The 13,840-nt window shown below is 38.5% G+C and overlaps 1 protein-coding gene across 3 annotated transcripts in view; it reads left to right on the top strand.

The window, feature by feature from the left end:
• ANKS1B (ankyrin repeat and sterile alpha motif domain containing 1B) overlaps positions 1–13,840 on the top strand; it is a 1,071,061-nt gene that overhangs the window by 720,967 nt on the left and 336,254 nt on the right. For all 3 annotated transcript variants that reach the window (XM_065937415.1, XM_065937407.1, XM_065937398.1), the window contains exon 16: positions 12,855–12,953. In XM_065937415.1, coding sequence (XP_065793487.1) covers positions 12,855–12,953 — 99 coding nt within the window. The remainder of the gene's footprint in view (positions 1–12,854; positions 12,954–13,840) is intronic.

Raw genomic sequence — 13,840 nt, 5'->3', positions numbered from 1 at the left:
AGAAGGGGACCAGCCTACCATAATGTCTGTCACACCTGCTGAGTCGTTGGGGTATGGAGGTTTACATTTTAGTAAGTCCCACTAGGTGTCTATGTTGTATCAAAGACTGTTCTGACTTTCCTCATTGCCATCTACCTTTTCTTTTTATTTCAAATGAAAGATGACATATTGGTTTGGAAACCTGACTCCCTGGTGAGACCAGTTCCCATGGTCCTCCAACGGGTCAAATTTTTTTCCCTGAATTTTTATTGTGTGTGTGTGTGTGTGTGTGTATATATATATATATATAACTTTAAAAATTTATAATCTTAATAATTTTAGTTATAAAATATATTCCCTGTGTGGTACAGTCTCTCCTTGTAGCTCATTTTATACTTAGTATTTTGTACCTCTTACTCTCCTAGCACTATATTACCCCTCTCCACTCCTTCTCAAGAGGTCATATTTTATCATCTTTTCCTCAGATTTTTATGTTTCTGGGCTCTTGTTTCTGTTTTGGCTGTGGAACTCAACTTCCATATCACCCAATTCCTCCTTCTATACTTCACACCATAGCCAGAGCACATTACCAAATGTTAAGACAGTTTATGTTCTTGAGTGTTTTCCATTGCACTAGAATAAAACCAGAGCCATTATCAGAATCTGCATCATCTAGGCCATGTTACCCACTGAAAGCCATCTCACTGACCTTCAGCCATTAATCCCACTCTTACTAGTCATCCCTCTGCTCCCAGAAGATGCCTAGCTCTTTCCTCATGTCAGTGCCTTTGCACCCCTGCTCCTTCTGCTGGGAATTCCCTTCCAACGGCTCTTGTCATGTCTGACGGCTCCTTCTAATCCTTCGTGTCTCAGTTTACATGCCACTTTCTCAGAGCAGCTCTCCTGACCAGTCTTTTTAACATAGGTCTTTCTTGTATTTTTTTTTTCCTATAGCACTGTATTAATGGCCTTTAGAGTAGTGTTGACTAACTGGAAGACCCTGCACAAATTTTTAGGGTCTCTCTGTCTTTGGTTCTTCATTTGCAAATAAGGGTAATAACTGTACCAACCTCAGGAGTTGTGAGCAATCAAGAAGGCAAAGCACTTACTAGTGTCTGACATACATAAAACTTTGCTAACTAATAATTACTTGCATTATTTTTATTAGATTATTTTTCTCTTTTCCCCACTAGATTATAAACTCTAAAAGTAGAGAGATCTTGCCTGTCCTATTCACAGTATATCCCAGGACCTGGCCCAGTGCCTGTCACACAGTCAGTGCTCACAAAATATTAACTAAATATATGTTGAATAAATAAATGAGTGGAGCTCCTACCTCAGTGGTAGCTTTGACTCTAGATTAAACTGCCAGTTTGTTTCCAGCATTCAATGGCGTCCTTTCTAAGCTGCCAAATTCAGCAAATAAAAATACACGATCTCAGTTAAATTGGAATTTCTATATTTTATCTGGCAAACCTACTTCCTTCACTACCACCTTCACCCTTAATAAGCAGCACTTTCTATCTCTCCTCCTCCTCTCCCTGCCTTTCTCCTCGTCTTTGCTTCTCTCCTTTAAAGTTTATTTGGCTATGTCTGAATATAGCTCCCAGTGTCAGGAAACCCTACCATCCTTAAATCTGGAGATGTCTGGTCTTTGAGGAGCTAATGAGTCGCCTTTATTATATGTCTACAATTCCCAGAGGGCTAAATTATCCACCTTCACCACCACAGGCTTCTTCTCAAGGGACTGCAACTGTCTTCTCTCTGGATTCAGAACACGTTGAGTTAGGAACATAAATGTCCTTAATGCATTCTCAGACATCCTCTACTTCATTATTTCCTTTCCAGACATCTTCCCCTCTGAAATCCTGGTTTTGAAAGAGAACTACAGGAAAATTAACTGAACATGGTCCTGACCTTACGAACATTACTTTCTCAGTTGACCAAATCAGATAGTTTGATAAAGCTCTGCAGAAGAGCCCACACATACCAACTAAATGCCACGTTGTCATTCCCCACCTCCCAGCATCATCCCAGCTCACCCACCTCATCCCAAGGAACACCCGGGGTCATATATTAACATGCTCAGTTCTAGGTTACACTAAGGTAGCTGGAAGGAGAACAAACCACTTGACCTTTCAGAAGGAAGATAATATATTTGCAATAAAATGTGTCAGAGAAGCTGTGGCCGTCACTCTTAACTGCTCTGTCAATACATACATAGGGTTGTGTGTGAAAATACAGTCATGGGAGTTAATTCTTGACAGTGTTACCACATCTATTGACTGGAATCTCCACCCAGAAAAGGTCCCCTACTAAAGGTTTGGTTTTCTTTCTGTAGTGAAGGAAGCATGACCGTCTGAATCTGACTGAATAAAATACTGATCTCAGATCCACCACATGCTAACCATGTAAACCTGGCTAAGTTGTTTCATAGCCCTGAGACTGTTTCCTTGTCTATGAGGTGAAGATACAGCCACTCGTCATGGAAGATTGTTGGCAGGTTTATACAGAAGAAGGGCAGAGTATCTAGTATTCAGTGAGTGCTTGATGGATGGTAGTTAACTATGAATCATTTTCAGCACTTTTTCCTATATGTGGCTATGCTGGTAATAACCCAGGAGCCAATCTGCCTTCTTCCAAGAAGAGCCTTTCTTTTTGGAGTTCTGCATCACCAGTGAGAGATCACTTGCAAGAGGAACCTGTTGTAAACACAAAGGTGCCATGTTCCTCTTCTTGAGAGCAGGGGTCCAACCTAGCCTAGCCATTGCTCACTTTATTCTTATGAGGCTCTGGGAAATGTTCAGCATGTAAGATGGAAGAACAAACCTCAGATACCTGCCAAGATTATTTACAGCCTACCCAAGGAAAAAGAAAATTTTAACTTCACAGCTTGTGATTGGGAAAGGACACAGGACAGCTGCTAACTGCTTTCCTTTCATCTCTGCTTTTGGCATGTTCTTCTAATAGCTCTCCTGTCACACGGAGTCTGTAGCACAGTGGGAGCTGAAAGAGTAGGACTGAGGTGTCCCCCCAGTCCCATCTCCACCCCCTGCTCAGACTCAGCTGCTGGGAAAGACCATTTAAAGCATTTAATATCCGTGCTACCCCTTTGGGGATGGTGTAACCAGCTAGACACCATGCTTCAAAAGAGAGGCAAGTTAAAGCTTTGCAGTTAGTTAGGGAACGTTTAGACTAGAAAAACCCCCAGGTCCCTGCCAACCCTGATTCTATGATTCAGTGAACAGAAAGGAATGGAGCAGAGGAGAGAAGAATAGGTCAGATGGCTTTCCAAATTCTCCTCTACAGAGAGGGATCCATTGTTGCTTAAACTCTCTAAAATCAACCATAAAATACTTTAGAACATTTGCTTTCAAATGTGAATTTCATATGGTTCAAAGTAAAATACAAATGGTTTGGGTCTAACCACATTTTTTTACTGAATCTTTTCTCTCCTATACTCACCCCACTGGAGGTGGTATCAGATGATAGTTTTCAGAAAGACTCCCATCAGCTCTGGGAGCAAGTTATTTAAGCATGTACCTCAGAGAGTTGTGAGAATTAAATAAGGTAATATATTAATACCTAAGGCATTTAGAACAGAGGCTGGCACAGAATAAGAACTCAGTATGTGTGCAATTTACTTATGCTGACTTATACCAACTGCCATTAATGTGAAAATAGGTGTTCATGTGCTTCATGAATATAAAGCATACATTCTCCTGTTTGTATCAGGAGAAAAGTAAGAACATACAGATAAGTTTTTTCACATCAACTTTTTTCTTACTTGTGTGAATCGTGGGTTAATCCTTAAAAATGAATACTATTTCTCTTTTGCCAAATTTTTGACCAAAGATAGTCTAATAAATATACATAATTCTAAAATCTACATGAACACATGTTGCAAATGAATCATAATTGTAATTTATGATATCACCAAACCTTGCTCAATACTTTAAAAAATACATAACTGATTACTTATATTAGCTCTCCCTCCCTCTCTCTCTCTCTCTCTGTAGCTTCAAAACAGATGTTTCAAAGGGAAAAAAGTCTTTAAAAATAAAAGGGAAAAAATTGGTGGTATAAAACTCATTATACTCATGTGAACACTTAAATGCTAATCTTAATAAATCAAAGATATAACTTATTTACTCAAATATATAGCTTACATATATATATATATAGGTGCTCATATATATATGGGTGCTCATGTGTGTGTGTGTGTCTGTGTGTGTATAGATGACTGCCCTCAGTCAGTCTCTCCCATCAGGAAACTTCCATAAGCCTCTTAACCTTATCCATCAGAGGGAAGACAGAATGGAAACCACAATTTCATAAGACTGATCAGACTGATCACATGGACCACAGCCTTGTCTATCTCAATGAAACCATGAGCCATGCTGTGTAGGGCCACCCAAGACGGACGGGTCATGGTGGAGAGTTCTGACAAAATGTTGTCCACTGGAGAAGGGAATGGAAAACTACTTCAGTATCCTTGCCTTGAGAACCCCATGAACAGTATGAAAAGGGAAAAAGACAAGACACCGAAAGATGAATTCCCCAGGTTGCTACCAGAGAAAAGTGGAGGAATAACTCCAGAAAGAATGAAGAGATGGAGCCAAAGAAAAACCAATACCCAGTTGTGGATGTGACTGATGATGGAAGTAAAGTCTGATGTTATAAAGAATAGTATTGCATAGGAACCTGGAATGTTATGTCTATGAATCAAGGCAAATTGAAAGTGCTCAAACAGGAGATAGCAAGAGTGAACACTGACATTCTAGGAATCAGTGAACTAAAATGGACTGGAATGGGTAAATTTAACTCAGATGATCATTATATCTACTACTGTGGGCAAAAATCCCTTAGAAGAAGTGGATTAGCCCTCATAATCAACAAAAAAGTCTGAAATGCAGTACTTAGATGCAATCTCAAAAATGACAGAATGATCTCTGTTCATTTCAAGGCAAACCATTCAATATCACAGTAATCCAAGCCTATGCCCCAACCAGTAATGCTGAAGAAGCTGAAGTTGAATGGTTCTATGAAGACCTACAAGAAAGACCTTGTAGAACTAACACCCAGAAAAGATGTCCTTTTCACTATAGGGGACTGGAATGCAAAAGTAGGAAGTCAAGAGATACCTGGAGTAACAGGCAAATTTGGTCTTGGAGTACAGAATGAAGCAGGGCAAAGGCTAACAGAGTTTTGCCAGGAGAACACACTGGTCACAGCAAACACACTCTGCCAAAAACACAAAATAACACTCTACACATGGGCATCACCAGATGGTCAATATCCAAATCAGACTGCTTATATTCTTTGCAGTCAAAGACAGAGAAGCTCTATATAGTCAGCAAAAACAAGACCAGGAGCTGACTGTGGCTCAGGTCATGAAAATTCACACTTAAACTGAAGAAAGTAGGGAAAACCACTAGACCATTCAGGTATGACCTAAATCAAATCCCCTATGACTATACAGTGGCGGTGACAAATAGATTCAAGGGATTAGATCTGATAGAGAGCCTGAAGAACTATGGATGGAGGTTCATGACATTGTACAGGAGGCAGCAATCAAGACCATTCTCAAGAAAAAGAAAGGCAAAATGGTTGTCTGAGGAGGCCTTATGAATAGCTGAGAAAAGAAGAGAAGCAAAAGGCAAAGGAGAAAAGGAAAGATATACCCATTTGAATAAAGAGTTCCAAAGAATAGCAAGGAGAGATAAGAAAGCCTTCCTCAGTGATCAGTGCAAAGAGATAGAGGAAAACAATAGAATAGGGAAGACTAGAGATCTCTTCAAGAAAATCTGAGATACCAAGAGAACTTTTCATGCAAAGATGGGCACAATAAAGGACAGAAAGAGTATGGACCTAGGAGAGGTAGAAGATATTAAGAAGAGGTGGCAAGAATACACAGAAGAACTATACAAAAAAGATCTTCATGACCCAGATAACCATGATGGTGTGATCACTCACCTAGAGCCAGACATCCTGAAATCCTAAGTCAAGTGGGCCTTAGGAAGCATCACAACAAACAAAGCAAGTGGAGGTGATGGAATTCCAGAGCTATTTCAAATCCTAAAACAAGATGCTGTGAAAGTGCCACACTCAATATGCCAGCAAATTTGGAAAACTCAGCAGTGACCACAGGACTAGAAAAGGTCAGTTTTCATTCCAGTCCCAAAGAAAGGCAATACCAAAGAGTGTTCAAACTACCACACAATTGCATTCATCTCAGATGCTAGCAAAGTAATACTCAAAATTCTCCAAGCCAGGCTTCAACAGTATGTGAACCGTGAACTTCCAGATGTTCAAGATGGATTTAGAAAAAGCAGCACAACCAGAGATCAAATTGCCAACATCTGTTGGATGACAGAAAAAGCAAGAGAATTCCAGTAAAACATTTACTTCTGCTTTATTGACTATGCCAAAGCCTTGGGCTGTGTGGGTCACAACAAATTGTGGAAAATTCTTCAAGAGATGGGAATACTATACCACCTTACCTGCCTCCTGAGAAATCTGTATGCAGATCAAGAAGCAACAGTTAGAACCAGACATGGAACAACAGACTGGTTCCAACTTGAGAAAGGACTATGTCAAGGCTATATATTGTCACCCTGCTTATTTAACTTATATGCAGAGTACATCATGCTAAATACTGGGCTGGATGAAGTACAAGCTGGAATCAAGATTGCTAGGAGAAATATCAGTAACCTCAGATATGCAGATGACACTACCCTTATGGCAGAAAGAGAAGAACTACAGAGCCTCTGGATGAAAGTGAAAGAGAAGAGTGAAAAAGTTGGTTTAAAACTCAACATTCAGAAAACTAAGATCATGGCATCTGGTCCCATCACTTCGTGGTAAATAGATGGGGAAACAATGGAAACAGTGACAGACTTTATTTGGGGGGGCTCCAAAATCAGTGCAGATGTTGACTGCAGCCATGAAATTAAAAGACGCTTGCTCCTTGGAAGAAAAGCTATAAGCAATCTAGACAGAATATTAAAAAGCAGAGACATTACTTTGCCAACAAAGGTCCATCTAGTCAAGGCTATGGTTTTTCCAGTAGTCATGTATGGATGTGAGAGTTGGACTGTAAACAAAACTGAACACCAAAGAATTGATGCTTTTGAACTGTGGTGCTGGAGAAAGCTCTTGAGAGTCCCTTGGACTGCAAGGAGATCCAGCCCAGTCCTAAAGGAAATCAGTCCTGAATATTGATTGGAAGGACCATTGCTGAAGCTGAAACTCCAAAACTTTGGCCACCTGATGTGAAGAACTGACTCATTGGAAAAGACCCTGATGCTGGGAAAGATTGAAGGCGGGAGGAAAAGGGGACGACAGAGGATGAGATGGTTGGATGGCATCCCTGACTCAATAGACATAAGTTTGAGTAAGCTCCTGCAGTTGGTGATGGACAAGGAAGCCTGGTGTGCTGCATTCCATGGGGTTGCAGAGTCAGACATCACTGAGAGATTGAACTATGTGTATATATATAGGTGTTCTCAAATGTATTGTTCAGTGATATGACATTTATTTAAATCAATAATCCATGTGGTCTGAAGAATCTAGGAAACTTTTTCATAAGTTGAAAACCTGATAATTTAGTTAAGCTGTGAAGAAATTCCATTGCAGTAGACAAGATACATTCACATGGAAGGCTAAGATCGAAATGTAAAAGATAGACTACAAAATCTTCTTCTACTGCCATTTCATTAATGTGAGAGAGGGAATTGAAAGAAGTATATTGTCGATTATCTAATTAATTATGGTTGGTAGCTCATGTTTGTATCTGGTAAACTAAATAAAGTTTTGTTCCAACACTGATAAGGGGTTATAAAACTGGTATTTGTCATAGTAGTTATAATCATTTACTTATTGCATTTACCTGTAAATTAATATCAAACTAACTAAAAATCTTTATAGAAACTTAGAGATAGAAGTGTTATCCCAAGAAAGTCATATATAGTTTTAGGCCACCATGTCATTTATGCTATAAAAAAGTATATTAAAAATAAAATGTTTTTACATTTGTGAATTTGCAAGATCATGTTATCATTCTACTACCCATTCTATTTTAAATAATTAAGGCCATGCAAATTATAAAGAAGAATCTAATTTAGCTAATTATAGAGCAAAAGACATCTTCTCCAATCAATAGTATCTTCTTGGTTTTTTTCAGTCTTGAACTGAAGGGAGAAAATAAATAACATTTAACTCAAGCTTATATTAAGAAGAAATCAGTTCTCTATGGTCCTTAAATATGTTTCCTTAGCATTTTATATGATTTACAATCTAACATGACATCAAGGTTATGAACTTTTCAAGCTGAAATTCTCAGAGACAGAAACAGTAAAGATATTTCTGAGAAATGGTTTCAATAAATAGCTGTTCTACTTCAAATGGATCATTAAATACAAAGCACTGCTTTTTATTCTATTTGGTCATCTTATTAGTTTATCATAGCTGAAAAAATTCAATATATAAGATATTCACCCCATGGTCATAGAAACTTCAGCTTTCAGCTCTTAGTGCATAAAATATTAGATTATTCTTCTTCATTCCATGATTTAGGAATGCAACAAAGCTGCCCTGGATTAGACATTTCCTACCAGTTAAAAAGAAAAAAAAACCATTGCCTTGTGACTTTGATCCATCTAGAAAGTCATTAACTAAACAACTTTACCTACTGATTTTTGCTCCTTCAATGCCTATGCCATGTGCATGGTAGTGTGCTAAGCATATAATAAACAATTTCTCAATGGACCTTGTCATTTTGGTCGCATAGATTTCTAGCCCCATGGCAACGAAACCCTAATGAAAGCAGAACCAGCTACTAATTTGCTTCAGTGACTGAAAAATTAGAAAAGAATTTGCTACAGATTCTAAATTTAATGTTCATGAACTTTGACTAAGAGGAACATCAGTCACATCCTGAGAATAATTCATGAGTATATTTGACTCTGTTTTGATTCCCTGTCACATTCTCATCATTGCCCCGTTCATGTGATTCAGCTACAGTTTCAACATCTTTAACTGGAGAGAGGCACTGTCTAATAGAACATTCTATGATAACAGCAATGTCCTGTGTTTGCATTATAGAGCCATCAGCCACAAGTGGCCAGTGAGTCCTTGAAGACTAGATTGAGAAGAATCAACTAGATATGAGAGGTCATTCTTAACATTTCATGGAGAAGTTCTGTGGAGTTAACGGGGGTAAAAGCCTGTTGGGATGAGTTGGGGAGTAAATGGGAGACAAGAAAGTAGAGACATCATGTGTATGAGGATGAGATAGAGAGTGCAGTGTGGTAGGTCATTAAGTAGCAGATAGACACGATGAAGCCCTACTCCAAACACCACTAATCTGGCACTCATGGAAAATGGATGAAAGAAGAGAAAGCTAGAGTGTATGTTCAACTTTTACTGAGAAAAAAATGAATTAAACTGAGATTTTTCTGACATTCAGTGAAGGCAAATGATAACAAGAGAATAAACTTTAGCTGCCTTGAAAGAATAGAAATATTTATTGTCCTGGATAGCATAACTATTACCCAAGTACAAGCAAAATGGTTAGTTGCAAGATTTGAAATATTTTATTTTCTCTGAAAAGCTGTAATAATCCATGATACTACAAAAATAAGGCATTCTACAATTTCTTTTTGTAAGAAATTTGTAAGTTCCTAGTACTGATACTAATTTGTCAAAAAAAAAAATAACATGCATTCTTGCACTCTGTATAATTACTTCTTGAGGCAGTTTAAGTTACAATTCTTAAGAACTGAAACGTAGTTTCAAATTATACAATCTATATTTAAATAAAATGATACTAATCAAAGTTGGGCATGATTGAAATCAGAGCATTGTAGAACTGAAGGGGAATTTATTAAATGGCTTCATTTAATGGGTGAGGACCACAAGACTCAGAAATAATATATGACATAGCCACATTGCTTCCCTTGTGGCTAAGTTGGTAAAGAATCTGCCTGCAATGCGGGAAACCTAGGTTCAATCCCTAGGTCGGGAAGATCCCCTGGAGAAGAGACAGGTTACCCACTCCAGTATTCTGACCTGGAGAATTCCATGGACTGTATAGTCCATGAGGTCACAAAGAGTCGGACACGACTGAGCAACTTTCACTTTCTCTTTCGCCACATTTCCCGAGACAGGACTCAGACCCAAGTCTTGAGGCTCCAAACCTGGAGCTATTTTGAAAAAGGACTGGCTAGATAATGCACCAGAATATTTTTGGTATTCCTATATATTACAATAAGAAAGAAAATATAAAATTTCCAATGTCCTCTCACTGGGGAAAGTGAATCCTTTTCTTTACATTTCTACAGTCAGTACCATTTCTTTTTGGGCTCATTCTTACCATTTGCATTGTGATTTTCATACTTTTCACTCATTTTTCAAAAATATTTGGAATTATCCTATGCTAGGGTATTTGACCCAAAGAGAATTTGTCTAACTTCCCTACAATTCTTCAAAATGTTTCCTCCCTTACTGAAGATAGATAAGGCAATATATTGGTGGTTTAGAGGAAGAACAGTGGTCTCTAAGGACTAAATTCTTTAAATCATTTCAGTATTCAAACACTGTAATCAAGTATTTAATATTACCCATAGATAATTCAGACCATAACCTCCTGTTGTGTCTTGTTTTTGTACAAAAAATCCAGGTTCTATATTTTGTATAAGCTGAAGTTGTAGGCTGGCAATTTAGCCTTTGAAAAACAGGATAATGATCTAAATACATAGGTGGTAAAGTATTTTTATTTGTTTTTATTTTTTAAGGGCCTTTTAACTCCTTTGGAAAATCTCTTAAAGAATGAAAGTCAAACAGAATAGTTTCATACCTCCTGCTCATGACACATTAGTCCATTTCTGAAAATAATAATGCTTTCTCAAAGTGAAGTCATTTATATTCTTGACCATGCTCTATTGTGAGCACTGAGTAATTTCGTGAGAGCAGTGTTTCCTATGGCATGTTGCCAAGACGGGCTTTATTTGTTTTTCATTAGGCTTTTTTATTATCACACCGCTGTACACCCAAATCGTTCTGCCTCCTCCGAGATGGCCAGTGTAGCTTAAGCACAAGAATGTTACTGCAAGTAGGTGGAATGTTTCTGTCCAGTGAATGCCCGTTTTTAAATCCCTAGCTATGGTACCATACTAATGACTTTAATCTTTCTAAGCACAGCCAATTGTGTCAGTTTTTAACACAGTCCGATACTAAACTGTTTACATTCATCAATCCTGTGCCTGTCCAGGGAAAGACATTAGTCTTTGCACCATGCTAGACTGGCCCCTCCTCCCCATCTCAGGAAAAGATCACTCTCCAGCCCTGTTGAGGAAGCCTGGAACTGGTGTGTATTCTGCGTTTCTCTGTCATTCTCTGCATTCAGTCACCAAGTCAAACTTCTTGATGGTTTTCCAATCTGCTCGCATCTTTCTGTTTCCCATGACCACTATCTTAGCCTAAGCCCACACCATCTCAAGAACAACCTCTGTTTCCTAACAGCTCCACGCTCTCATGACTGCCCTTTTCCAGTTCATTCCCTTTTGCTTTAAATATCCATCAGGACCCTTTGCTCTCCATAAATAGATATTCTGTAATTTCTATTCTTAAGTGTTTTTATTTTACACATTGGTAAGATAGAGTTTGACTTGTCCATAAAAGCAGTGATCTGAGTTCTTGAACTTCCCTATAGATGCCTTAATTTAAAGGAAAACTCTAGCTCACAAGCTCCAAAAGACTAAAATTTCAGGATAAAATAAGCAATTTATAAGCTTCCATGTTAGAATATTAATCAGAGGTCAAAAAAATCATTGAAATCAGAGAAGCAGGATTAGGCTGATCCTTGGAAGTTACGTGGCTCAACCCCATCATTTCACAGGTAAGCCAACAGGCCCAGCCACAGAAATCAAGTTGATCTTTCTAAGTTTGGGGTCTCATCATGTAACTCCTTTTCTTAAAATCTGTCCATGGCTTGTTATGGTCAAGATGAAATTGAAATTAATACAATATCTATGTCGTCTGGCTTCTCAATGCCTTTTAAGCCTTAAGTTTTGCTCCTGTCTCCAACTTATCCTAGAACTTAATGCTTCCAAATACACTGTGTTCTTTCTTACCCACACAGCACTGCATGTGACTTCTCCTAGTCCTTTGCATTTTGAGTGCTGAACCTGAACTGTACTTCAGATGTCTGATGAGACACCATCTCTGCTGAAAAGACGCTCCAGGTCCCCTCTGCATTCTCAAGCACGTGTCACCATGCTAGCACACTCACAGCATCCTAACTGCCTTTGAAAAATCTGCTTCCATCTCTGGACTAGAAGGAATCAACAGTTGAGGGCAAGGATCTGCATCTTATTCATTGTCGTATCCTCATACCTTGATCAGACATCTGACATTCAGTATTTAAGATGAATTATTCTTTTAGCTTGCCTAGGATACTTCAATTTTTCCTTTAGCTCTCCTTACAAAATGTGTCTTCAGAGGGGAAAAAAACTGGTTCATTCACATCAACGTATAGGTCACTGATAGTTTAAATGGCAGCTCTTCCTAGAAGCATATATATTTTTAGAGGAACAGGGTTTTGAGTCACAGAAATGAATTCCCAATGCAGATAATCCAGCCATAAATAGTAAGCCTTGAGAGTATTTATGATGTAAAAGAAACTTTCCCAGAACTTTCAACTCAATCATCTAGGTGACCTCCTCTCACCTCACTCTTACAGAAGATTGACTCTATAGTTTTGTTAATAAAAATCAGATCACTTGTTGGTTATTTTTCTCTGTATTAAGAAAACCATTATTTATGCCCAGTAAAACTGGATGACTTCATTTATAACATTTCTGGTTTTGTTTCAGGGAAGCAATGTTATGGAAGACCAGGATTTGTTGGAAATTGGAATCCTTAATTCTGGGCACCGACAAAGAATTCTACAGGCAATCCAGCTCCTTCCAAAGGTAAGACAGCATTTATTATCCTAACCTTTAGTCCCAGTGATTTTAAGTCCAGGTGTGCAAAGCGTGTTAATACTTAGGACAATATGTCTGCATATTGATGCAACTCCCCAAAGCCAAAGCAGGTCTTCTTAGTCCAATTAAACATTCAGATTCATTAGCTGTAACACAGGAAATGCCTCTGGCCAGCAGGGCAGCTTACAAGTTTTTCTGTGGTGGGATTCTTCATGGCAGTACAATCAGTCCATACCCCCCAGGTGACAGATTGGGTGCAAGAAGACAGATCAGTATTGGGAGGGTAGAAGAATGTTCCTGGAACAGAAGCTTCCTGCGCTTAGAGGCAGTATCTCTTATAACAACTCCACAGCCCTAGCCTCCAGGGGCATGGAACTTGCCTAATCACAAGTCATTACTCAGGAAAGTGCAAGTGTCACGTTCCCTTCTGGTATTTATAGTTCAAGTATAAATCCTCCCAGCTCAAATGCAATTTACCAACCAGGCATCCTTTTAACTTTAAGTAATATGTTACTTAGCAACAGAGTTGACCTTCTGTTTCTAGGTAAGGTTTCACAGGAGCCTAAAACAAGAGGTGGGATCTGAGCACTGGTCTTCAGTGCTCAGTAAGACATGTAGGATTTTAATTGGTAAAGAAAGTGAAAGGCATTTCAGGGCCCAGCGGGAATCACATAGATAGAGGTATGGTCCAGTCAACAAACTGCCAGAAGCATTAGAGGAACAGTGATACTTCGTGAGTTAAAATCTAATAAGATTTGCACAATAATGTGAATGTACTCAATGCTACTAAATTATGTATAATACTTCAAGACAGTTTAATGTGGTTTTATGTTTTGTTGTTTCATCACAATTTAAAAAATAATTTTTAAAAGATG

This window comes from Muntiacus reevesi, chromosome 1 (assembly GCF_963930625.1).
Source record: "Muntiacus reevesi chromosome 1, mMunRee1.1, whole genome shotgun sequence".
NCBI classification, from domain to species: domain Eukaryota; kingdom Metazoa; phylum Chordata; class Mammalia; order Artiodactyla; family Cervidae; genus Muntiacus; species Muntiacus reevesi.
Note: the sequence above shows the minus strand (reverse complement) of the source record. Positions and strands in the feature narration are given on the sequence as shown.